The 24,158-nt window shown below is 44.7% G+C and overlaps 1 protein-coding gene across 2 annotated transcripts in view; it reads left to right on the top strand.

The window, feature by feature from the left end:
* Positions 1 to 22,620, top strand: part of ZNF592 (zinc finger protein 592) — a 41,907-nt gene extending 19,287 nt beyond the window's left edge. The window contains exons 4-10 of one of the 2 annotated variants that reach the window (XM_086471842.1): positions 5,664 to 5,842; positions 11,230 to 11,406; positions 12,121 to 12,280; positions 15,134 to 15,412; positions 16,817 to 16,929; positions 20,439 to 20,574; positions 22,017 to 22,620. In XM_086471842.1, the coding sequence (XP_086327968.1) occupies positions 5,664 to 5,842; positions 11,230 to 11,406; positions 12,121 to 12,280; positions 15,134 to 15,412; positions 16,817 to 16,929; positions 20,439 to 20,574; positions 22,017 to 22,538 (1,566 nt within the window). In that variant the 3' untranslated portion in view covers positions 22,539 to 22,620. Of the gene's footprint in view, positions 1 to 5,663; positions 5,843 to 11,229; positions 11,407 to 12,120; positions 12,281 to 15,133; positions 15,413 to 16,816; positions 16,930 to 20,438; positions 20,575 to 22,016 lie in introns of those variants that run through there. The other variant, XM_086471843.1, reaches the window with a different exon arrangement.
* The last annotated feature ends 1,538 nt before the right edge of the window (positions 22,621 to 24,158 follow it).

Raw genomic sequence — 24,158 nt, 5'->3', positions numbered from 1 at the left:
GGCTGAGGCTGAATAGACCTGAGAAGGGGTAAGCTGGAGGTAGGAGAAGACAGGATGAATGGGAGCAGTTTTGGATTGAAGGGTGTCTTGTGGTCATGTCCTTTAGGCTGAAGGCCCAGCAGACTTGCTCAGTGGCATTGGCTCCTTAGGCTGGCATCTTAAAATAGGCAACTATAACCAAGGAAATAAAAAAATCTTTGCTGTGCTTGGATATGACAATGTAAGAGTGTATAGGAGTTAATCAGGATAAAACATCTGTGTTAGGACTGGACTTGATATGTATTCTGTTGCTGAAACTTGAACGCACTGGTTTTAAGGTATCAGTTGGGTTCTAGATTTTTCTTCAAATTCATAATCTTGAGTTTCTGTTGTAGGGGTTTTTTGGTCTATAAATTGAGCATGCTAATGCAATGCCTATTCATTTAAAGAGAGCCTGGGGAAGAGTATAGTTTAGTTATCACAATGACAGCAAAAGAAATTCTTTGCTCGCCACGTCTCCTCACATTGGTAAAGTTTTGTATAGCAGCATTGTAACCTGGACGGTTGAAATAAACCAAGTCAAAAATAATCCTCCAAGCATCTAGATTTTGGCTTAGCATGGCCCAGCAGTCGTACTGGTGGGAGATGGGGAAGGGGAGCAGAGTTACAGAGGTGAAAGTGTTGAGACCAGCTGTGCTGCCAGAGCAAGCACATCATGCTGCTGCGCACTGGAGCATCTGCGCTGAAGGATGCAGGTTGCTGGCATTATCCCAGTGAGGCAGTAAGTGAAAGCTAATGTGACATTAAAGGTTAACTTTAAGTAGTAATTTGCTGCTCATTTTTTTTATAGCAGGAGCATCATGCTGTTCTCTAACCGCCTGCAATCCCTTGGCTGCAGAAGTATCAGATATGTCTGCAGCTCTGCCTAAAGTAGAAAAATTAAAGCTCGCAAAAGGCTGGATTTGGGAAGAACTGTGGCTTTGGGGCACCACTGGTGGGGGATTTTTTGTTTGAATACGTAAAGGTCAAGTGCTCTTTAAAACATTTATATTCCAAAAATATAATTTCTGTTCCCCTCTAACTGTTTCACATTGAGTCCTTAGTAATTTCTTGTATTTTTAATTTAGAGATTGTTAGGCTCATGAATCTTTTCCTCTTTCATAGCCCTGATCCTGTGCCCTAGGGTTGGTGCAGCCCTGTGTTTTTAGCTGAAGCTCCTATCAAGGAGGACTCTTGTAGTCTGGGCGCATCTCTTAAATGGACATGAACTTCACCAACATAACTTAACTCTCTATAACAGCAAAAAGACTCTAAAACTGATGTAAGGTTTCTTTGCTTCTGCTGAAGTTGGTTCCCTTTCCGCTTGCGCGTTGTGAGTAAGCAAAAGCAAAGAGTTTTGTGCCTCGAGTTCATCTTTCAGTGGTGTGTTGATGGGGATCGTGCCCTCACTGCTCACAGGCTTTATCTGAGTGAGAAAATTGGCCTCAGGAATTTTGCAGTGACGCCTGCGTGTGAGAAGACGGGAGCTTGCTCTGACTCTCTGGTCTGGGGTTGCTTTGCACTGCTGGTGGTTAGAAGAAAACATGCTCATGAATGGATCAAATTTGACACTGGTTGTGTAGTCAGTCCTTTCAATAAAGCAGAAAGGTTAGCTGTGCCGCCTCTATGCATGCACTTTCCAGAGCAAAACTGTGTGTTAACTATAATTTTCCAGATTTGCAAACACCTCTGTGGCCACAGGGTTGGGTTTAATAGACGGACTCTTTTGGGGTGGTATGTTTTTTCAACCTTCACTCTACTTCAGTGAGTGTTTTATTTTTTTTTTCCCCTTCTAAAGAAGCTAATAAGTAAAAATGGGAATAAAATCAAGTATTCTTAAATGGCTGAGCTTCTGAGAATTTTTGTGTGTGTGTGACTGTGACTTCTGGAAGAAAAGCCCAAATGAAATGTGGCAGGCAAACCGTAATTAAAGAAAACTTGTAATAAATAACTCTTGATTAAAGTGTAAGTTATGGGAGTATATGAAAAACACAGACATTACACAACTCAAAATCATATCCTGGTAACATGCTTTAGAAATAACTGACTAATAAATGTCTCAAATTGCTGCCAGACTACTTTGAAAAGTCTTGGAAAACTAGGAGAGAGATAAAAATGTGACATCTGGAACCAAGTTACAATTTCTCATACAAAGCAGAAGAGTTGCAAAAGAAAAAGCCACTCTTGTCTCCCAGATGAAGCCTTCGTTGGCAGAGCCCACACGCGGCTGCTTGTTTGCTCCTGTCAAATACAGCAGTTCCTGGAATAAAATGGATGAGCAGACCCTCCTGTAATACCCCTGGGCAGGATTTCTGGCCTCACATTTTCTGCAGGTGTTAAGAAAAGGATGAGCATGAGCATAAAGATGCCAATTATAATTTTTTTCCTTCCACTGAACCTTTTTTCAGCTCTACTATATTCCTTGGTTGATTCAGTGGGAAAATACACCCTGCCATTTTATTACGTGGTCACTCAGTCCTGTATGGTCTTTTTGCAGTTTTCAGGGTCAGCCCTTACCTGTAACAGGCTGAGTTACTGGGTTATGATCATCAGTCTTTGCCATTTCGCTGCCCGTTTCCCTTTCTTTGAGACTATTCTGAAGAGCTCAAATCCCAGCAGAACTTCTGGGGACCTTACTCCATCAAATAAATGATGAGAATATTCCATTATTCTAACCATTTATTGATCCAAGCAAAAACCTTCCTTCCTTGTATGCTGTGGCAGTTTAGTTTCCTTAAAACCCTTTAGTGAAGGGTGTTGCAAACCCGTTTTAGAAATCCAGGTAGCCTGGCCCATCTGCAGGTCAGATCTTCCTTACCCACATGGTTGTTGGCTCCTCGGATGGGTTCGTGGAGCAGGAAGGGAGAAGCTGCATTGTCTTTTCCCAACTACAGAAGTAATGCTGGTTAAAGATGACAGGTTTCCGTATTCTTATTTATTTACCTTTGTGACTCATTGCTCTTCATTTTGTCTGTTTACTCCCTAAGTTCTTGACTGTTCCAGGAGTTGATCTGAACTTGGAGGCTTGGGCTGGTTTTTCTGTCCCCTCTGCAGAGCATAGTAGTGTCAGTGTGGGAATCCTTCCAGCTTCTTCCCCAGTGTCTGCAGACGTAATAAATTCATTTAGACTTATCCTTGCCGAGTCTTGCTTTTTTATTCCTGTATCATGTGTACACACTCTGGCAGGCTTCCTGCTCTTGCAGAGCCTGAAGAAGATAACCACTAGTTCTGATGCCTCTTGCTAGCTGTCCCCCAGACTTTTCTGCACTACGTTAGCGTATTTTTGGTCTCTGCTGAGCCTTTCACATAACAAAGGAGGTGACAGGAGGTCGCTGCTCCTCTGCTGTAGCCTGGAGCAGTGCCCAGTCATGGAGCCCATCAAATAACAGGTCATTTTGGCATATTTTAGATACAGCATAAGCACATAGAGCAGTGAAAATTTAGGTTTTTAACATGTGCTGATTTCCAGGGTGCCTTTGGGGGCAGTGGGTATGGCATGCTGGGCAGGAAGAGGTGAACCCCAAACTGTCTGTTTGCAGACTTAAAATCAAAACTAAATTGGCTTTGACAAGACAGGATCTGGAGAGAAAATGTTTGTCGCTAAGCTGCAAGGGCAAAGGTGCTTTCAACTTGTGGTTGTGCTGAGTCTGCTTTAAATATTAGGTGGGATCAAAGCGAGAGGAGTCCTGTTTTAACAATGCCAAAAAGTTAAATTTCCCATTGCAAATTGAAGCCCAGTTAAAAAAAAATGCTATAAACCACAATAAAACTGCACTGAACAATAATTTCTTCCTGTAGCTCTTATTTGGAGACTTGAGAGAGCTTTGGAGAATTTAAGGTCCTGCTCAGCTCCTCACAGAGAGGTCCTGGGGGCTTTTCTATTTCCCATTTTCCCATTCCCATTTACATTTTGCAACTCAGAGCATGTCTCAGTAGCACTGTTTTATTTTGCTGAAATTATTTGGCTTCTCCAGCATTTGGGGAAGGGCTGAAATACTCTTTTGAGTTTATTTGAATTGCATTTGGGTGCATGCGTGGGGATCCTACAATAAGGTTTCTTCCACCCATTTCTCTGTTTCCTGGGGAAACCTTTTCTCCTCTAAACTTAAGTTGCAATGTGTCTCAGACCGTGTGTGTGAGGATTTTGATGTGTTTGGCAATATCTGTGGTCTCCTCCTTCAAGAGCCTAACTTTTTATTCCCCTCCCTCTGCCATAAACCTTTTCAGGTTTGTCATAACTTTGCAGTTTATTATAAATCATGCTTTCTGTTACCTGTATTGTTTTTGATAGTTCTCTGATGGTTGTTATATAGTGGAGCATCATAGAGCTGCTGCATGAAATAGCAATGATGTACAAAATGGAGTTGGCCCTTAATTTGATTTTATTTTTTTGTGAGATACCGGGGGTTCTGTCCCAGGTTTCTAGCCTGGTTGCCAGCAGTGAAACCTGCAGGACTTGGTATGGTCTGTTGGTGTGGGCACATGCTACGTTAAAAGCTTTCTTTGTCCATGTAGACATACCCTGTGGTGCAACTTCTCACCGCCTTTGATCTAATGAGCCCTGTAACCTTCTTTAACCATAGCAGAAGTGGTGATGTAGCTAAATTACCTGATTCTTGATAATCCATCATTAGCTGCTTGCTGTAGTTCATTCTTATGAGTTAGGAGCAGGGAAGTGATTTTGCATGGGTTTATTAATGACAGAAGAGAGTTTGAGCTCCTAGAGGGCTCCAGGCTGGAGGTCTGGTATCTGCTCCGGCTCCTACTCCTGCTTAGGCAGTAATGTGCATCCTGCAGAGGATGAGTAGCTGCTCCTGGGGCTTTTAAGGAATACAGAAGAGTCGAGATGCCTATGAAAGGAAGCAGACGTTTGGCAGCTGTTGAAACTGGGACTATACGTCCACATAAAGAACTTTATATGTCAAGTAAATGGTGCTGCTTCTGCAAAGCGGTATTGATAGTATGTGTGGCCCTTCTAAGCGTAGGGAAAAAAAATGGATTTCCTAGAGGGTGCAGAAATGGGGAGAGAAAGAGGCTTTCTGTCATTTCTAGTTATCAAGAAGTTTCTATAAGGATATCATAGCACACATGGTTTGTTGTCTTTGAAAGTTCAGATTTCATATGGTCCAAAGAAATTTTGCAAGAGACACAACTACGGTTTTGGTGGGGAAGGCTGCTGCTCAACAGGACTGCACTGCGTTCAGCAGTAAGGGTTTCAACTCGGCACATTACGGAGTTTTCTTGCTATTCTGGTGTGATTTTTGGTGCGAGGCGGGGTCTTGTTGAGAAAAGTGCTTTCCTTCTCAAGTGCCTTAATGCGGAAATGAAAGCAGTGACCAAGCAGAACATCTTCAGAGCTGAGGTGAAAGATTTTGTTTTCCTTTTTTAGGGGAAAAAAAAGGAAATGAACCACAGAGGACATGGTTTAAGAAGGGATGTTGTTGTCAGGAAGGGCTAATTGTGGAAGTTGCTAGGGTTGCCGTGGAAAAAGAAGATAAGCAGGCTAGCCAAAGAGCTTTGTAGTGTTAATGTGATGCTAGAGGAATGTGTTGGAGCTTCCTCCAAACCCAAAAGTTTTCTACGGTGAATTAGGGGGATAAAACCCCAAACAGAATAGCTGGCTAATAGAACCTTTCTTTCATCAGACATGTCAAGTGTGCCAGATGATGCTGCCTAACCAGTGCAGTTACTGTGCTCACCAGAGGATCCACGCTCACAAGTCTCCATACTGCTGCCCGGAGTGCGGAGCCGTCTGCCGCTCTGCCTATTTCCAAACTCACGTCAAGGAGCACTGCCTGCATTACTCCCGCAAAGTCGGATTCAGGTTCGTGCAGCTCCAGAGGGTCCACGCCGAGATGGTGAGAGGGTGGGAAACTGGGATTTAGATCTTTGGAAATGTGTTTTCCTTACAGCAGAAACGAAAGAGGATGTAGCTCGGGCCTGGCGTGGTTTTCTGCATGACAAAACACATTTGAAATAGGGAATTACTAAATGGATTTAAGAGGAGGTTTCTGAGAGCAGAAATTATTTTGAGGCAGCTTTAAGCTGAAAGACACTTGTGTTGAATTCGAGGTGCATATGGACGTCTCAGGATTGATATTTACAGCACAAAGATTGCAGATCTTAATCCTCCAAATCTCTTTAAGGTTTGAACTTATATTTATGTCAGTTATAATGGACTGAGGGATGTGTGCCTTCACGAGAAGGGCATAGATTATTTTCTTGTGTGCCCCTACAGCTCTCCAAACGCTTCTCATGAACTGAGACAGATGGAGGAAGGCTCCCAAGGTTCTGGATGCGGTGGTGTGTATGTGCGTGCATTGTCTTTTCTCCAACCAAACTGATTGCTTTAATAAAAGACATTACTTTTCCCTACAAGCCTTTCCTCCTTGGCGTGTTTAGATCACCTCAGCTGCAGCACAGCTCTTAAGCTGCAGATGATTTGCTTGGGAGATGAGACTAGGTGACCTTTTAAGATTCCTTAAAATTCTGGTTTTTTCTCTGATTGCCATTAAATACTTTGAAATTTAAAAGGAACAGGGCAATTTCTGCTCCTGGAGCTGTTCTTTAAAGATGACTGCAAATGCAGGAAGCCTCCACTGTGTGGTTTGTTCTGAAATCACGCTTAGGTTTTCAAGGCTTTTTTATTCAATTGTGAAGACAAGAGACACATAACAAACCGATTCTGAATTTTATTATATACAGGTAAGTTTTTTTTATGTGGGATCTGATTCGAGGGGGCACAGCCCGCAACAAAGAATTAATTCCATTGCAAATTAAATGCCTATGATACTCAGGCTGTTTGAAAATGAGTTAATCTGAGAGAAGGAGGAAAGCTGGGGAAAAAAAAAAAAATGTTTTCCCTGAGATGGAAAAATGGGAACAGTCGATGTCAGAAAACTAACCATGGGTTTGGTGCAGTTCTTTGGACTTCACTGGCACCTGGGAATCCCAAATGCAGGCACAACTTCATCACGCTGAGCTGCTTGAGCAGCATCCCCATCGATGCCTCGGCTAATAATGTGTCACAGGGTTACACTGGCCAGAGCTGTGTTAGATAGGAAGCTCAGCCTTTTAGCAGCGATCCAGTGCAAGTCCTTTCTCCCCTATTTTCAACTGATGGGCTTCCGGCATACAGCAGAGCTTGGTCCTGACTCTTAAGTGTATGACTTGGCATTTTTTAAAAACATTATTAATTCCAGATGTATTATAGTAATATCTTTATGATACCTTAATCCTTGTCAGCAACAAGAGCTTTCATCCGTCGACAGATGTCGTTAGCGAATATCTGCTTTCTGTGCCAGGGACATTAATGAAGAACTACACCAAGACAGAGCTCAAGAATGATACTTACAGATTTTTTAGCTTTACTCAGCTTCTCTAGAAGCTAAATTTCTTTAACTTCTCCTCTAATTTGCATCTGCTCAAGCTTATCTGTGAAAACTGAGTCCACCAGACAGGTGAACTTCTGGCTGTGCCCTCCTTGTTATCTTGCCTGAATGTACTGCAGGGTTGATGTCATTGGCATTGCTGAAAACAGAAGAAATAAATTTCAGTTGCAAAACCGTGTCTAGATAATCTGTGGCATCTGCCCTGTAGTCGCGTAGCAGCTTGACATCTTTTCTTTCACTTCTGTTACTTGCAGAGCTGAAAAGCTGAAGAGTTCTTTTAAATCCTTCTGAGGATCAGCTGGACTTTTGCTGCTTCTCACTATCTCCCTGTTTCTCTTGACTTTCTGATGCATAACTGGTTTTGGTTTTGTCATCAGTCCTTATTCTGTCTCCTTATCTGCTAATAGCCCAATACATTCAATTAAGTTTGGAGTAAGCTGGTTTTATTTGGATTTTAGTCATGGCTAGTGATTGCACCGAAAATGAGAAAGGTCATCTGCAGTTAAAAATTATGGTCAACAAGCCTGTCCTAAATGCTCCTTTCCACTTGGCTCCCCTCCTTTTCCAAGCACCTTCCAGCTATCCCCCCTAATTTGGGGTTTTTGCAGGTTTTCTGCTCAGTGCCATCTGCTGCTGAGGGGACCAAAGGTGATGGCATAGGAAATGTTCAGAGGGTTAAGACATCTTTATTTTCTCTCGCAGGATGCTTCCGAAGACTTTTACACAACCCCTTCTTGCCCTGAGGCTATCCAAGAGTCTTTTCTTGCAAATTATTCCGGTGCTGGGGAGATGATAGCAGAATTTGCAATTTGCAGAAATTACATGGCAAGCCTCTACGTCTTCTATCCTCTTTGTTCCGCTAATTAGTTTACTTTATCAAAGTTCATCCTTCTGGCACTGGGATTCTTGATTACAAAGTGGCTGTTGTTTAAACTTCCATTTACTCTAAATTAAATTAACTTGTGATCATTTGACCCTGAGTTAGTACTTATTTCATCCCTAATTCTAAATGAAGTAGTTACTGAAACTGAGCATAATGCAGAACCATCTCTTGTTAGTTCAGGGAATGTTTGTGGAAGAAGCTTGTGGAATATTCCTAGACGTACCAGCCAGATCTTACTGTCAAGATTAGCATTTGTTCTTCCAATTGTACTTGGGGAATTTATTCTTCCATAATAAAACAGTTCCTGGTGTTACTATACTAGAAAGTCTCTCTCCCCATCTTACATGTATGAGGATGTGGTGGGTTGACCCTGGCTGGATGCCAGGTGCCCACCAAAGCCACTCTTATCACTCCCCCTCCTCAGCTGGACAGGGGAGAGAAAAAAATATAACAACAGTCTCGTGGGTCGAGATAAGGACAGGGAGATCACTCAGCATTTACCGTCACCGGCAAAACAGACTCGACTTGGGGAAAAAATGTAATTTATTCCCAATCAACTCAGAGAGGAGCAATGAGAAATAAAACCAAATCTTAAAACACCTTCCCCCCACCCCTCCCTTCTTTCTGGAGCTTAACTTTATTCCCAATTTCTTTCTCTCCTCCCCCCAGCAGCACAGCGGACAGGGAATGGGGGTTGGGATCAGTTCATCACACTGTTGTTTCTGCCGCTCCTTCCTCCTCAGGGGGAGGATTCCTCACGTGCTGCCCCTGCTCCAATGTGGGGTCCCTCCCATGGCAGACAGTCCTCCATGACTTCTCCAGCGTGAGTCCTTCCCACGGGCTACAGTTCTTCACAAACTGCTCCAGCGTGGGTCTCCTCCATGGGGTGCAGTCCTTCAGGAACCGACTGCTCCAGCGTGAGCCCACTCACGGGGTCACCAGCAGCAAACCTGCTCCAGCGTGGGCTTCTCTCTCCCCACGGGCCACAGGTCCTGCCAGGAGCCTGCTCCGATGCAGGCTTCCCATGGGGTCACAGCTTCCTTCAGGCATCCACCCACTCCTCAGCCTCACCATGGTCTTCACCACAGGCCGCAGGGGAATCGCTCCTCCAGCGCCTGGAGCATCTCCTCCCCCTCCTTCTGCACTGACCTGGGTGTCTGCAGAAATGTTTCTCTCACATATTCTCACTCCTCTCTCTCACTGCGATCGCTGCTGCGCAATTGCTTTTTTCCCTTTCTGAAACACGCTATCCCAGAGGCGCTGCCACCATCGCTGATGGGCTCGGCCTTGGCCAGCGGCGGGTCTGTCTTAGAGCCGGCTGGCATTGGCTGTATTGGACATAGGGGAAACTTCTAGCAGCTTCTCACAGAAGCCACCCCTGTAATCCCCCCGCTACCAAAACCTTGCCACGCAGACCCATTACAGACGATCAGGCTTGAAGGCAGAGCTACACAAGCAGAATGTTTTCATGCTTCCCCAAAGATGACACCAGCTATTGTCACTGCTTCCCTCTCTAAATTTAAGAAAACAGCATTTCTGTCTCTATTTTGAGGGGAGAGGGTTTGGCTCCTTCGGGCTGGCTTCTGCCTAACAATCTTTTGAAGTGTAACTTCAAAGCATGGGCTTGTTTCCTAAACACTGTTGGGCAGCTCATTCGGAGGGAAGGATAATCTAGCGGCTTGTTTGTTTTTGATACGGCCTTGGAGCTCTTCTCGATAGCTGGGGTCCATCTGTGATGGCAGCGTCCGTGCCGTGGCACTGCTGAATGCACAAACCCTAACAGTGCCGTGGGCGAACGGCAGACCTCAGAATGAAGGAAAAAAGGTATAATAAGGCAGATTAACTGCAGGCTTGCCATAGGAAGTTATCCCTTGTGAGTCTCTCACATCCTGCAAGCACAAGCATTGGCCTCCTTCATTGCCCAGCTGAGCTCCTCTGCTGTAGTGGTCCATATGTGCAGTGCTGGCATAAGCAGAGATCCGCCGTTAGTCATTTTAATTGATCTTCTTAGGAGAGGCTATTCTGGTCCTGGATCAGACCTTAGGTGCTCTTGTGGGGATTGTAAACCCTCTGGCTCATGTCGTTGAGGCAGGCAAAGGCAGGTGGCTGCATCCTCATATGCCCTCATAGTGTTGGTGTGTGGAGCACAGCAGGTGGGTGGGTTCTCAGGAGAGTATTAAAGTTAAATATAGTAAGGCTGCTGGTTGTTGCCATTGTGGGGGAGTATCAGGCAAGGCTTGTCACGGGCATGCGTTGGGAGGAGTGACAGGCTGGGACCGGCGGGGTGATCCTGGCACTCCTCCTGGCCCCGGGTCTATGTTTTCAGCTGCCAGCAACAATCCTTTGGCTCCACGTGCAACCCTTGCTTCTTCCTCTCCCTCCTCCTGGAGCATCCACCCAGCTTCTAGACAAGCGCTTTCTAGGCAACACTTGTGTCTTAATGATTTTAATGAGCTTAATCAGTTCCTTGGGCATTTCTTTTGCTGTTTTCAGTATCTTTGCTGTTGCAGTCATTATTTTCTAGTGCTTAATGGAGTATGAGAAGCAATTGCACAGGGTTACTGAAGATTTCCTAGCTGAATATTCTTTTTCTTTTTATTTTGTACTGGGAACTAACCAGTATTTATGCTGCTTATTGCTACCTAGACATCTCCTCAGATACTTTCATTTTGCTGAACCACATCTTCCTTTATTCTTTCTGGGTTGTTTTAGTCTCTGAAGACTTCTTTTATAGATCTTGTTTTCTTGTCACTAATATCTAGTTGCAAGATCTGCCCAGCTTGTGAATTCCTGTATCATATTCTTCCTTGACTCTTCCACATTGCTATTGAAGAGACCAAATGAGGAGCCGCTGTAGCCTGGTGCTTGCCTCCATCTGCACCGTTGTGGAAGCAACGCTGTGGCTGTAACTCGGCTCTTTCTTTGTGCGTCCCCCAGGTGCATCCATTGTGGAGTTGTCTTCATGACCCTCGCCATGCTGAAAGTACACATCCACGAGAAACACTGCGAAGTCTTCCACAAGTGTTCTTTTTGCCCAATGGCCTTCAAGTCAGCCGACAGCACCACGGCTCACATGACCAGCCAGCACCCAGCAGAGCCTCACAAGACTACTCGGTAAGTATTTTGGGTTTATCTCTTCTTCTGCTTTGCTGGGTAGCTCCAGGATTCCCCCTTTCCCTCCCATTTTTTTCTGTTTTTGGTTTCTGTCCTCATATGAGATCTGCCGCTTTGTCTGCAGGCGGGCATCTGTTCCTAGCCACAGCATGCTGTCCTTGGTACAGCTCCAGTCTCCTGAGTAGGAGGAGAGCAGTTTGGGCAGGGAAGAGTTGAACATCCTTAAAGTGAACTTCATTGTCACCTCTTTGTCTGGCAGGACCCACAGTGGCATGCAGTGTTTCCCCCAAAAATCACTAGAGAGAAACCTGTTTTTTCCACTCTGTAGCTTTCCCCTCCAGGGCTTGAGCTAGTGCTGAAAAGGTGTGCTTTAAGGGAGAACGATGAAAAGGTGGGACTGAAAGTAATGTGTAGCTAGCTAGTATATTTTGAGTTTGCTCCCATCTGTCTGCACTTACCGACACACACACGTATGTAGTTATAGAAGTAAACTTATTTTTAGAAAGCTGTGGTATGTGCCGGAGGCATTTTGTTGTTCTTCCCAGTTGAGTTAATGGTTCAGTTGTCCACGTGGGTGAGTGTTGACAATACATTGAGAGCGCAGCCCTCTTTTGGATCCCGTCCCTTTCTGAAGTTGCTGAGATAACTTTTTCCACTGTTTTCTTAAGATAACTAATGAAGACAGACTGAGTTTACTTTTTTTAATTGTTCCAGGGTGATCTACAAATGCTCTTGTGAGACAGTCTTTAACAAGAAGAGGCTGCTCCAAGAGCACTTCCAGCAGAACACCAACAAGTTGTTAGTAGGAGTGTTTAAGTGCCCACAGTGTCAGCTGGTGTATATGCAGAAACAGCAGCTAATGCAGCACGTTAAGGTAGGTAACTCCCACCACTTCCTGATACGAGGTCCTATTTTTTGAGTTCACAGAGAGTTTACATCAACTGTGTGAGGAAATTGGTTGAAGAAGTGTAAAGTTCTTGCGGAATGTATTAGTGAAAAAATAGACTACAATGATTTACAGTATTTTCTGGAAACATCAGTGGAGCATTTCATGTTAGCTGGTAGTAATGCAGGCAGCTACTCTCATCTATACGTAATTTAACCTTATGACAAAGGCTTGTTTTCTAGGGGTAAATCTTTTTGATTTTTAACTGTTCTATATTAAACCCAAGGCAGTGATTAAACCAGGGTGGGAGCTTTATCTTTTGTTGGGAGACAGGGAGAAGTATTCTCTACCCACAGTGTTACTCCATTTATATAACGAACGCTGAATCTCCCTCTTTTGGGTGCTCACCTAGAGAGCTTTAGCCCCTTTGCAGCTGCCTCAGAGAGAGGCTGCATGGCATTTAGTGCCCTGCTGCCCTGGCTGCTCTGCAGAACCACACTGGACTGCAGGAGGGGAGTGACGGAGGCAGAAGGAATTGCCCTGGAGGTACCAGCCTTTGGGAGGTGAGACCTCCACCTTGCGTGCATGCATGCTGGCACCACTCAGGCTGCTCCTGAAGGTGGTCTGAAATGGGTAGTTGTGTGCAACCCCAAAACTTGGTGGAAATGGAGGTCTGGAGAGTGCTTCTAACCTACCCTCCCTCAGTTACAGCTCATATTGCAATAAGCACTGCAATAATCTCACTATCATTCATTGCTCTTTTCTACATGTGAAAAGCCGGTTATTGTCCATTTGGTGGTGGTTTCTAGCAGGATGCGTGTGAGGACTTGCAGATCTGATTATCCCATAAATGTGTGAGCACCACATTTTTCTGTTGTCTTAGTATGTTTCTATGTACAGTGTCTAACAACACTGCCATGGAAAGCCTCTCGGAAGATTTCTCACTGGCATTCTGAAGAAAGAGTTTGCAAAGTCTTATTTCCCTTTGATTAGAAAAAAAAAATGACATTTTTTTTTTAATCAGTGACTTTTTTGTTTATACTTACACTTAAAAAGCAAGAAGATTCATTAGCTTACTCCTAAAAGCAAAAACCATTCAAAACTACTTCTTTGCTGTCTCCTCTATGCCTTTAACTTGCAAATCTGGAAATGCTTTGCATGCAATAATGAATTAAAATTTGAAGCCCTCCTGTGAAGCTGATGATTGCTAGTCTTCGTGTATTATAGCTAGGAAAATAGACTTGAGATTAAGGCTGGAACCTTCAAAGAGGCATTCAGCACCAATGCTAAAAGACAGGCTTGAGTTGAGGTATATGACTTGTTGTGGCTCATTGGCAAATCCCACCCCCAGGGACCTGCCTCCAGCAGTTTGTTCACCAGCACCCTGACATCTCCACTACAAAACTTCTGGCTTTTAACCACGAGGCTGTATTTGGCCATCAACAGGCCTTTGAGATGGTAATTGAAGAAGGCTTTTTGGCTGTGGCAGGGTAGTAATTGCACTAACCCATCTCCTCTCCTATCAGATCCTGCTCCTTTATGAAATACAGTTTATAGGAGGTGCTGTCTGATGTGTGCCTACATGAAAAATAAAGAAACCGTGTGCCTTCTCATCTTCCCTGGCTTTCTATTGTTAAAGTGTAAGAGTAAGAGTTAGAAAGTCTCGTTCCTGTTACTGATTCTGCAGAGAAGTCAGTCCATTTTTCTGTGCTCCTTTTTTTTCACCCCAGTGGTGTAATAACAGGAGAAATGGAATAATGGGTACTAATGTACTTTTTGCTCAGAAAACACTCTTGAGATTTCCAGATGGGGAGAAAGGTGAACTGTTCGTGTCATTGCCCTGCCATTGTATGAAAAAGCTTCTGCAGCCATCAGCTGGATCAGGTGCAAAGCACACAGGCTTCTGAGATGAGACCTTGTGTTTTGAAGTTTGTCTGGTGTCTAACCCACAGAAAGACTTCCAGAGGCCTGGGGCCTTCATGTGTTGAAACTTTACCCGTTATTAATTACTGTGCACAATTAAACCTCTAAATAATCCTTTTGTGTGGATGAACTGTTGTTGTTCCTAGGGGAGTTTCTTGAGGTTTCTTTGGTATGTTGCTATTTTACTTGCTTCTGCTTTCCCACAGCTCTTCGTTTCTGGATTATTTTCCTTATGTTCAGTTTTCTTTGTTAAAATAACTTTTGGGGGGACTCTGGATTTTGGCCTGTTGAACAACCAAAGAGCCTGAAGACATTCCTTATAAGGCTGGTTTCTGGCTTTATGCTTGCTTTTATTTGTCAGGAGCAAAGTTTTGAACCATGAAAATGTAAATAGCAATAGATGGTGTAGAACTGAAGAAAGCAGGGCTGGAGAAACTGAGAGGTTGTCTCTTCCCATCCCCTGTGCAAAGATGAAGCAGCTTTGGAGCCCCCAAGATAACAACGAACATTTCATTCAGAGCTTACCAAAGCTCTGCGTTTTTAAAGCTTAGGCTCTTGAAATAATGACAATTAACATTTCTCTTCCATTACATCTTCCCTGTTTAACCAGAGTTCTCAGAGCTCATCCAAAATGTTAAACAGGCAGCAGCAAGGAGCTGCTGTTGTCATGCAGGAAACGTAAATAGAAGCTTCATGTTTCTTGGGAAAATCTCATGCCAGGGAAAGCACTGCAGCCAGCTTCAAGGGGAAATGGGAAGATAAGTGGGAGCAAGACATCAACATATTATTTTGGGGAGTGGGGGGCTTAAATTATTTATTTATTTAAATAATAAATGTTATTTATTTATAAATAAAGGCATATAATATGAATTACATATAAATGTTATGTGTGACTCTATTATTATTATTGTTGTCCAGGGTGTTCATGGAGTCCCCCAAAATCCTGAGGAGCTCTCAAACTTTCGACGGAAATCTGAGAAGGCATCAAGGAACCAGGTTCATACCCTACCAAAGGAGCTGTTGGTAGCCAACGGGACTTCCCACTCCCCTCTGCTGAGGAAGGACATGAGGGTGGAAGGACACAATCCAGAATCCAAGTCCAGACTGAGAAGAACTGGTTGGACTTGCAAGGAATGTACACAGTGGGTCCCCGATCGGGAAACCTATGTGTCTCACATGAAGAGAAATCATGGAAGGGTAAGGACTCAGGTGCAACACTTCAACTAGGTAACAAGATATCTTTAGCAAACAAGTTGATAATCATTAATGTTTGGGGCAAAAAGAAACTGAGAATCTGTTTGCCAGCTCACTGAGGAGTAAGCTCAGGGCCAGAACAAAACAAATGATGTAGCCTGTTGTAAGCACGCTTTCTGTCCTTGATAGTATACTCCACAACCTCCGTACCTCATCCTCTTTCGTGTTCCTTCTCCCACTGCATCTAATGTCAGGCTTCCTCTTTGGCTCATCTGGGTAAGTGGATGGAAAGTTGTTTCTTCTCCAGTTGCTGGTTCAACCGTCTGATCTAAACTATCTACACTCCAAAGTTACAGAGGACATACGGTTCCTCTACATGATGTATTGTTTGGTAGATGTCACCACATCTAACTGGGGAAGAGTTACAAACTCATGCAGTGTGCAGAGCTATCATTGTAAGAACTGTAAATCTCAATTTTATTGGTTTCATCCAGCTTAAGCCTTGTGTTGCCTTGACCTACTTCTGTCAAGCTAATCCTTGCTGGCTGGCAGAACATAGGCCACGATCTGCGCAGCCAGATTTCTTAGAACTTTGGCATCAGGACTTCTTGTCTGATATGCTGAGTCACCCTTCTCGAGTCCCATGAGCAGAGGCTGTGGAAATCTGGATCATGGTCTTTAATTCCTTCTAGCTTGACTTGGGGAGTGCTGGATTGTCCCACTCGATAAGTATCAAGATGGGGGCAGGGTGAGAATGCTGGATTTTCCCATTTGAATTCTATAGAAGTGGGAAATTTGCCAGACATTTAAGTTCAATGCATATATGTATTCATGAAACAAGTCTTAAGAATGATTTTAAATACATGCAGGTTATACAAAGGACTGTGGGAAAAGGAGGAGGCTAGTTACAGGGCAGAGTTGCGTAGGGGGACATGGATATCATACATGGATAACGAGTGGGACTCTGTGATGCTCTTTAACATCTTGCCCTTTTATTGTGCTGAATTATGAGGAGAGAGAAGGGTTAAGTGGACTTGTACTTCACACTGGGGTCCTGCCTTCTTCTGGGGCAGAAGAGACCTTCCACTGAATTAATTCTGCAGAAGGTCCTGTAATGAAATGAACCCACAGGAGAAGCAGCTGATGCAATTTCTATTAAAAAAAATAAAAATAAAAATCAACCATGTGTTTTAACTAGTCCTGTTTTTTATAAGACCAGTACTGGTATTAGCCAACTGTTGGGCTGGGTAGAAGTGGGACCCCAAAATCTCAGTGATCTTTATCAGTGGAAGAGGGATTTTTTTGCACCTGAGAGGTGAGGTCCCGACGAAGAGCATGAGAATGTTAGAATCCAGTCAGTGCCTTCCATCTCCTTGTTATTAAAAGATATTTCTGTTCTTCTGCTAGTCTATGAAGAGATATCCCTGTCGACAGTGTGAACGCTCATTTAATGCCTCCAACAGTCTGCGTAGACACATCCGCAATAATCACGACACAGCAAAGAAAGTTTATACTTGCTGGTACGTACTGAATGCCACTTTTCACATTTTTTAATGACAGGCTAATCCTTCAAGTTTGGAAGCCCTTTGTAATAGATCATGTCTGCAGCTGTCTGCTCCAGGCTGTAAGTTACTGAGAGAGAGTAAGAAGAATACGTTAAACATGAGAGACTTGGTGGCTAAAATAAGTCCTTGCTTTTGACTGCACAATGCCCTTTGGAAACTTAGGGTAAGGTTTGATTTGAGATCTGCAGGTCCAAAATGAGAATTACATTGCACACCCTTGTGGAACAGCCAATAAAATACTGCTTCATGGTTGCTGTAGTCATGCATCACTCTTGTGCCTTCCCCATGAAAAAATGGTACAAAAGGTGTGTAAAATCCTTATGAACCAGGGCACTAGATCTTGCCAGCACTTTACACAGGCTGAACTGACTGCACAAGCTGTAGGGCAATGGAGAATTCAGCCTGCTGGATTTGCTTGGGAAGATGCACCTCAAAGTTGGAAAATGCATTTGGAGACTTCAGACGAGCTATGTAAATCAGCAGTGAATGAAAATCATTGCTGGCGAATGTATTTTAACTGTGAATACAGTCTCAGTTCAGGACAAAGCCCAGTGCTTTACAAAACTGCCTCTACAAATGCTGCGTTCTCATCTGCTGTTGCAGAGTCAGTCGTACGCTGAGCGACTGCAGACTTGCTTCCTGTCTTACTCTGAGACATCCTTCTGAAACAGAATTAAAGCACATTTGTCTTGGAAGGGAACTTTGCAGTGATGTAGGTTGGGGGATTTTTTTTATTTAACTGAAATTTTAGGTTAATGCAAGTGTTTCTGAAGAGTGTGCTGTCGCTTTACTGCACTTAAGTTACTAAAAGCCTGTCTTGAAGAGTACATCCCTCATGTACTTTATTTCTTTGGACTGCCTAGTGAGCCACAATAGCTTTTAGTAAATGGATAAAGTATTGGCATCACCACTGGGGCCTGATAGGAATACATTCCTGATGCATTTTTCAGCCAGGACTTTTAAACTTTCTATTTCTTATAACTGTGCTCTTAGAACCTTTGGAGAAGATGAAATGTTGGCTTCTGGTTACATTTCATTCTGCTTTAAGTTTGTGGGTGACGGTCTTTGGAGTTGCGTGCACCTGACTTGTATAACAAATCTATTCTCTGGATCAGTTGTTTTCAAAGTGGAGTGTATCAGAATCAAAACGAACATAAGGCCTAGCTGGGAAGAAGGATTTGTATAGAAATACCTAACAACCTGGGACGTGCCACCCTGCTGTATGCCTTAGCTTGTACAGGCCCTGGCCTCCAGCTTTTCCATTACTTTTCAGAACAACACATGGTTGCGGATCCACAGCTTCACCCAAGGGTCCATGGTCATGCCATGTTTAGAGCAGAGAAGACACAACTAGGAATTCAAGTGAATTGTCGTTGTGTTCAATTCTCAAGCTTTTAGTTCCTCTTTCTCAAAATCTGTTGATGAAGGCTTAATTGGAGGGTGGTTGTGCTCTCTTTAATCATTGTAGTGGGAGACTTACTGAAATCACAGCACTCTTCAAATGAAACCTCTTCCTTAAAATTCTTGTCCCAGCATCTCCAACAGCTGCTGTTTGTTTGGATACAAGGTCTTCTGTTCAGTCTCCCCTTTGGTCCCTCGTAGTTTGTCCAGAGCGCTGCTCTAAAAATCTCCTGTGACTGTTGCTCGCCAATCCTGCCATCTCTTTTGAGCTCCTTTCTGCGCTCTGTAAGGCATCACATCTCTGCTGCTCCTTTTCTTTTCCTTTGGTTACTGGTGACTCTTTCCCTTCTTCCCACCGGGCAGTTTGTATCAGTCTCACCCGTTAGTCCCTTCGGCGGTTTTGACACCTTAGCTTTGTGTCACCCTCTTCTCCTGGATTTCCATGTGAAGCACGAGTAAAATTTGTCATTGATCTGGCAATTGAGTATTTTTGTGACTCCAGCATGCTGTCTTGTAGGTGATCTCCCTCTGGCTTCTAACATTTCAAGTTGTGATTTCCACTTCTCCCCCTGCCTTGCTTAGGTCTCTGCCTTCTGTTAAATTTGTAGGGAGAAACCAGTGATGGAGGACTTGCTCAAACACCCTCCTGCCAGGCTTGTCACTGGAGTAATTCAGGTTAGGAAAGCATCTTTCCCTGCTCACATGAGAAGAATTCTAAATTAGGACAAATTGCAAAATATTCTGATGTTTTGTGTGTTTTCTTTCATAATTCGCTTGGTTATTGTTACGAGAACTTGCTCTTATTTTCCAAGTCTTAAGTACAAACTGTCTGGAATGCTTGATTTTCAACATGTTTCGTTTTGATAAATACCACTTAATAACCTCTCATCTTTCCTCCACGAGGGAGAAAAATTCCGTCATTATTAAATATTGATTTATCATCTAAGCAGTTCCTGTTAAGAAACCATATTCAATGAGCACGTCCGCATTTTCACATCGTTACTGACTGTTGTTTAATTTCCATCTAGTTACTGGAAGATCAGTAGGAATTTTCATCTCTCCGTTTAAAAGATGCCTTTGTTGCCCAGAAACCCTTCATCTCCCCTCCATTGCTTTTCAGCCCTTGCTGCCTACATTTCAACTGCAATTCGTGCATTTCAGAGAAGTCCAGTGTTACCTGCCTCATTGCTGGGGTTGATGCGCAGCTGATGGACCCTCCCCGTGTCACGCTGGCAGGCAGCAGAAGAGTAAAAAGTCAATCTTGGGTTTCCCAATTGCTAACAGAGACCCCTGTGTACTGCACCATGCTTCAGGGGGGTGGTTTATGTGTCTGCCAGACCTCGCCACTTATTTCCAGTAGACCTCGGTCATCCGGGAGTGAAGGTTAAGAGATGGCACATCCCCTTCACATCTCTTTTTGAAATGTCAACCGTGCTGTCTGGCAGCTCTCGAGTCCTACCACGTTTTAACATGAATAGTTACATATAAATGTTGCGTTCATGCGTGCTTCTGCCGAGGTTATTGTTATTAAAGTTGGGAGCTCAGCAGTTCCATAAGAATTTTAAGCGTGTTATGAAACACATGGTCTTGTGGATGGGATGCTGCACTGGTGCTTGGGAACACTGGGTGCAGAACCCGCTGCAGGCCTCCTTGGTGTTACACAAGTCACGAGGTCGCTCTGTGCGTAGGGCTCTCATCTGAGAGTCATTCTTCTCACAGGCCTTTTCCCTCTTACTGGTCTTGTACTTGTGTGGCGTGTATCACAGTTGGCCTGATCTCCACTAGTCCCTGTATTTATTTGGTACTGCACTGTAAATAAGACGTGCCCTACTTTCATTCTCATTCATGCTGTGGTAAATTCTAAACTGTTCTAGATTTCTCAGGAGTAATGTTTTATAAAGCAATGATTTGCTGCATATTTTGGTAATCTGGTAGTACATTGCTCACCAGCGTCTGTCTCCAATGACACCTATTGGTTTGGCACATAACAAAGAGCTGTTTGGATGGAAGGGAACCACTGGATATTTCCTCTAATAAATTTTCTTCCGTTTTGTATTTCCAAGGTACTGCACAGATGAAAATCAGACATTTCCTCAGCCGTTCATGCTGGAGAATCACATCAGCCTCATGCACGGCATCAAAAACCCAGACTTATCCCAGATGGCCAAAGCAAAAGCTCCAGAGAGAGACACAGCAGAAGTAACTGATATATTTTCATTGAAAAATAAATGTACCTTGCAAGTAGCTGTTCACTTGGGGTGTTATGTCAGGCCACAGCCTTGCGGCAGTCAAGCCCTCTCCTCCATATGGCAGCTTTCCTTCCCCCCCCCTCTCAGCTCCATCCAGTTTGCTTCTCTCTGGCAGTATCAGGATCAGAATTGAAAGTGCAGATGAGCAGCAGCAGCACCAGGGCAATGTATCTTGCATTTTTCAAGACGTTCTTGAATGCCTGCCCCTGTGTTTTACTGGCCTTTTTTCAGTCTACTTTGTAACCAGGTCTACTTTGGGTTTGTTATTACCCTTGTTTTCCCCTGCCACTCCGTTCATGAGCCTGGTACCTTTTTGCTTTTTCTCCCTTGTTTTTTCTGCTAGTTACAAAAGATTTATGTTTGGAAATACTTATTAGATCCGTTACATACGAAAACTGCATTCCTCCCAAGTAGGACTGTTTAATTTTTTTCAGCAAATGTAACTGTTCAACTGATGATCTTGAAGGTCTTTTCCAACCAAAATGATTCTATGGTTCTGTGATTCTATGATTTTATTTCAGGTTGGTTTGGAGTGGCGGGTTGGCTGATTTGGCTTCTTTGCTCCATTTACTTTAAAAACAGGCGTACGTTTTCTGTATCACTGCAATTTATTGTTTGTCTGTACCCTGGCATTGAGGGGTCGCAGCCAAGACTGACTCCTCTCTGTATTTATGCTGTGAGGAAACTTGGGGTAAACTCAAGAATTCACTTCCACGAGCTGGTGGCTGCTTCCCCCCAGCAGACCCGATGTACCAGGGCACCCGGCTGAACAGGGGCAGGCGGTGGCTTCATGTGGCTCCAGCTGGGTCTGCAAATGCAAGCCTATAAGCTCTGTCTTAAACAAAGGCTGCTCAGTGCTGCTGGATAAAGAGATAGAAAAAAATCACGTGGAGGGCTGTACACAAGGGAGCCATCCCCATGGGAGGAGAAGCATGCTGCGGGATTATAAGACGGAGGGGATGAGTTAATAAGAGATGCCATGAAGAAGAAGCCTGGGTGGAGGGGAAAATGTTCAGAGTTAAATCTGAGAAGCATTGCCTGGGCTAATGACCATGCCCATGTCCCTCAGCTGTCCCTGCTCTGTGGGCTCCTCCTTTCCACACCAAGTTCACGGTCTCTTTCCCCATCATGTTTCTGCCCAGCCAACCCCTCCCAGGTCTCCTGTCTCCTGCCGCAGGACAGTAGTTGAGATCCTGCAGGTTGGGCGAGGTGTTTGGGTACTGGTAGGAAAGGCATTGCCACGGGAGTCCCTAGGCATGGCTTCGGTCAGTTTGTTTCAAAATATCCATGTGTATTCACCCTCAGGTGTCTTCGGATACGCCTGTGGAATTTAGCACTTCTTCTTCCGTGGGCCTGAACAATAAAGTAACTTTTTAATCTTATTTTTTTAAGGCAAAATCTCCAAAGAGGATGGCAATGGATGAGCTGGTTCAGGCACAGACCGCTACAGGTTCAGACACGCCACCAGCCAAAAAACTGAAAGCGCATTGGAAATGTGCTAAATGCGGATTTGCGACAGACATCAGTACTGAGTTTCAGGAACACATACCTCGGCACAAGACAGACAGCTCCACCTACCAGTGCTTGTTCTGCGGCTTGTGCTACACCTCTCACATCTCTCTGAACAGACACCTCTTCATTGTTCATAAAGTAAAAGATGAGGAGGAGGAGGAGGAAGAGGAGGAGGAGGAGGAGGAGGAGGAGGAAGATGAAAGGCAGAAGTTACAAAGCGAGATGAGCGAGAACGGACATGAGGGGTATAATGGCGAGATGAACACTACGGCGGAAGAAGACAACCTGAAATGCAAAGAGTGCAGAAGTGACTCAGCTCTGTGTGAACACAGTCAGACATGTGGCGTGGAGGGTCCTAATAGCACCTCGCAGAACAATCATTCGAAGTCTCTTAAAACTTAAAAACAAAAAACCCCTTTTGGTTGGTCGGGGGGTTTTTGTTGGGGGGGTTTTTACTCAAAATACAGGGTGGGGATGGGGCGAATCTTTGAAATATTCTGTTGATTTCTTGGGATGGACATTGCTTTCCGTTAACTTCTATTTGTAAGGGAAATTTAAACAAGAAAAAAACCCCAACCCTGCCATTGCATCGTAAGCACTAACTCTCTGCCAGACCAGAGAGGTGAAAAGGGAAAGCAGGGCGAGAATCCTCGCTGGAGCTTGTCCAACTCCTGAGGATCAAGGAGCACTTTCTGCAGCTGCAGTTTCCTTACGATGAGCTCTCTTCCTTCGAGTGTGCACTGCCTCAGCCTCTGCCCGGAGCCCCAGCCTTGCCTTCCCTATCTCACTTTCTTTCTCCTTCTATTTATGGCTTCTTTTTTCTCTTCCCATCCTGCCTTTGTTTTACTCATTTTAACTCATAACGCTGTCTCAGCAAAACACGCTTGTCAGGACCGTGCTGACCGATCCGGGATCTTCTGCATTACACGGGATGGGTTCAAGCTGTAAGTTGTGCTGATTTTTCTTTGATTGCCCGAATAACAACCTTGTTTTCCAAAAGGCAATTTAATGAAATGTCTTGGACCTGAATCATCCTGAAAGAGAATTTTGTAGCCCCCACCCCCACCCCCCCTCCTCTCGGGTGAGCACAGCTCGAAGCCACATGTCATGTTATGGAGGGCCTGGTGCCCCTTGGGGACTTGCTGGCTGCGTGTCGGTGGAGTTGCACTGCTGGAAGCCGTCCCGGGGGTGGGTGCAACCAGACCCGGTGCTCAGTGGCTCATCCCAGCGAGGAGCTTGGGCAGAGCCGGGTGGCAGCTTGGCACCATCCCCAGAAGGGGAAAACATCCCCCGCCCCTGCCCGTGGCGCCGGCAGCAGTGGAACCATCCTGGCACTCCTGATGGCGTCGGCTGGGTGCCAGGGCTGCCTGATGGGCTCGTTCAGAGCCGCCACGGCAGAGGAGGGGAGCGCAGCCCGCAGCGGCGCGGGCAGAGGCGGGAACCAACACCCACGGCGCCGCGAGAGCCGGCAATCCGTCGGGAGCTCTTCTCCCGCCGAGGCTCGGCGGTCCCGCTCACTGGGGAGGCATTTCTTTCCACGTAGTCATATTGACTCTCTCTTTCCTCACTCGTTCCCCCATCACACACGTGCTTTGTGTAATATAATTATCTTCTATACCATTATTTTTTTTTTATTCTGTTGAGCCAGAACCCCACTCGTTATTGTTTACTATGGCGATGTTTAAATAATTTAAGAACTATTTATCTTATTGCATTCGGATTGCTCACCTTCTCGTCTCGACGTGTTTTGATACGAACAGTTTGGACTCTTTGTATTTTTTGATACGGTGTACGTTAGCCTAGGGCCGTCTGACCAGGTAGCCTACGTAGAGTTAAGGGTAGCAGGGGGCACTCCCGAGCCATCACGTATCTATTTAACCCGCAGCGGCGTCTGTGCCTTGCTATGATGTTTACTTCCAAGTATTACAAATAAAAGCATCCAAGGGTGCCTGCTTGCGCGTCGTTCTTGGCTCGGGCCGCCATGGCCGCCCCTCGCCCGCCTTCCCCGCCGCGGGGCGGGGC

The sequence above is a fragment of the Leptosomus discolor genome, chromosome 11, assembly GCF_034619465.1.
Source record: "Leptosomus discolor isolate bLepDis1 chromosome 11, bLepDis1.hap2, whole genome shotgun sequence".
In the NCBI taxonomy this organism is placed as follows: Eukaryota; Metazoa; Chordata; class Aves; order Leptosomiformes; family Leptosomidae; genus Leptosomus; species Leptosomus discolor.
Note: the sequence above shows the minus strand (reverse complement) of the source record. Positions and strands in the feature narration are given on the sequence as shown.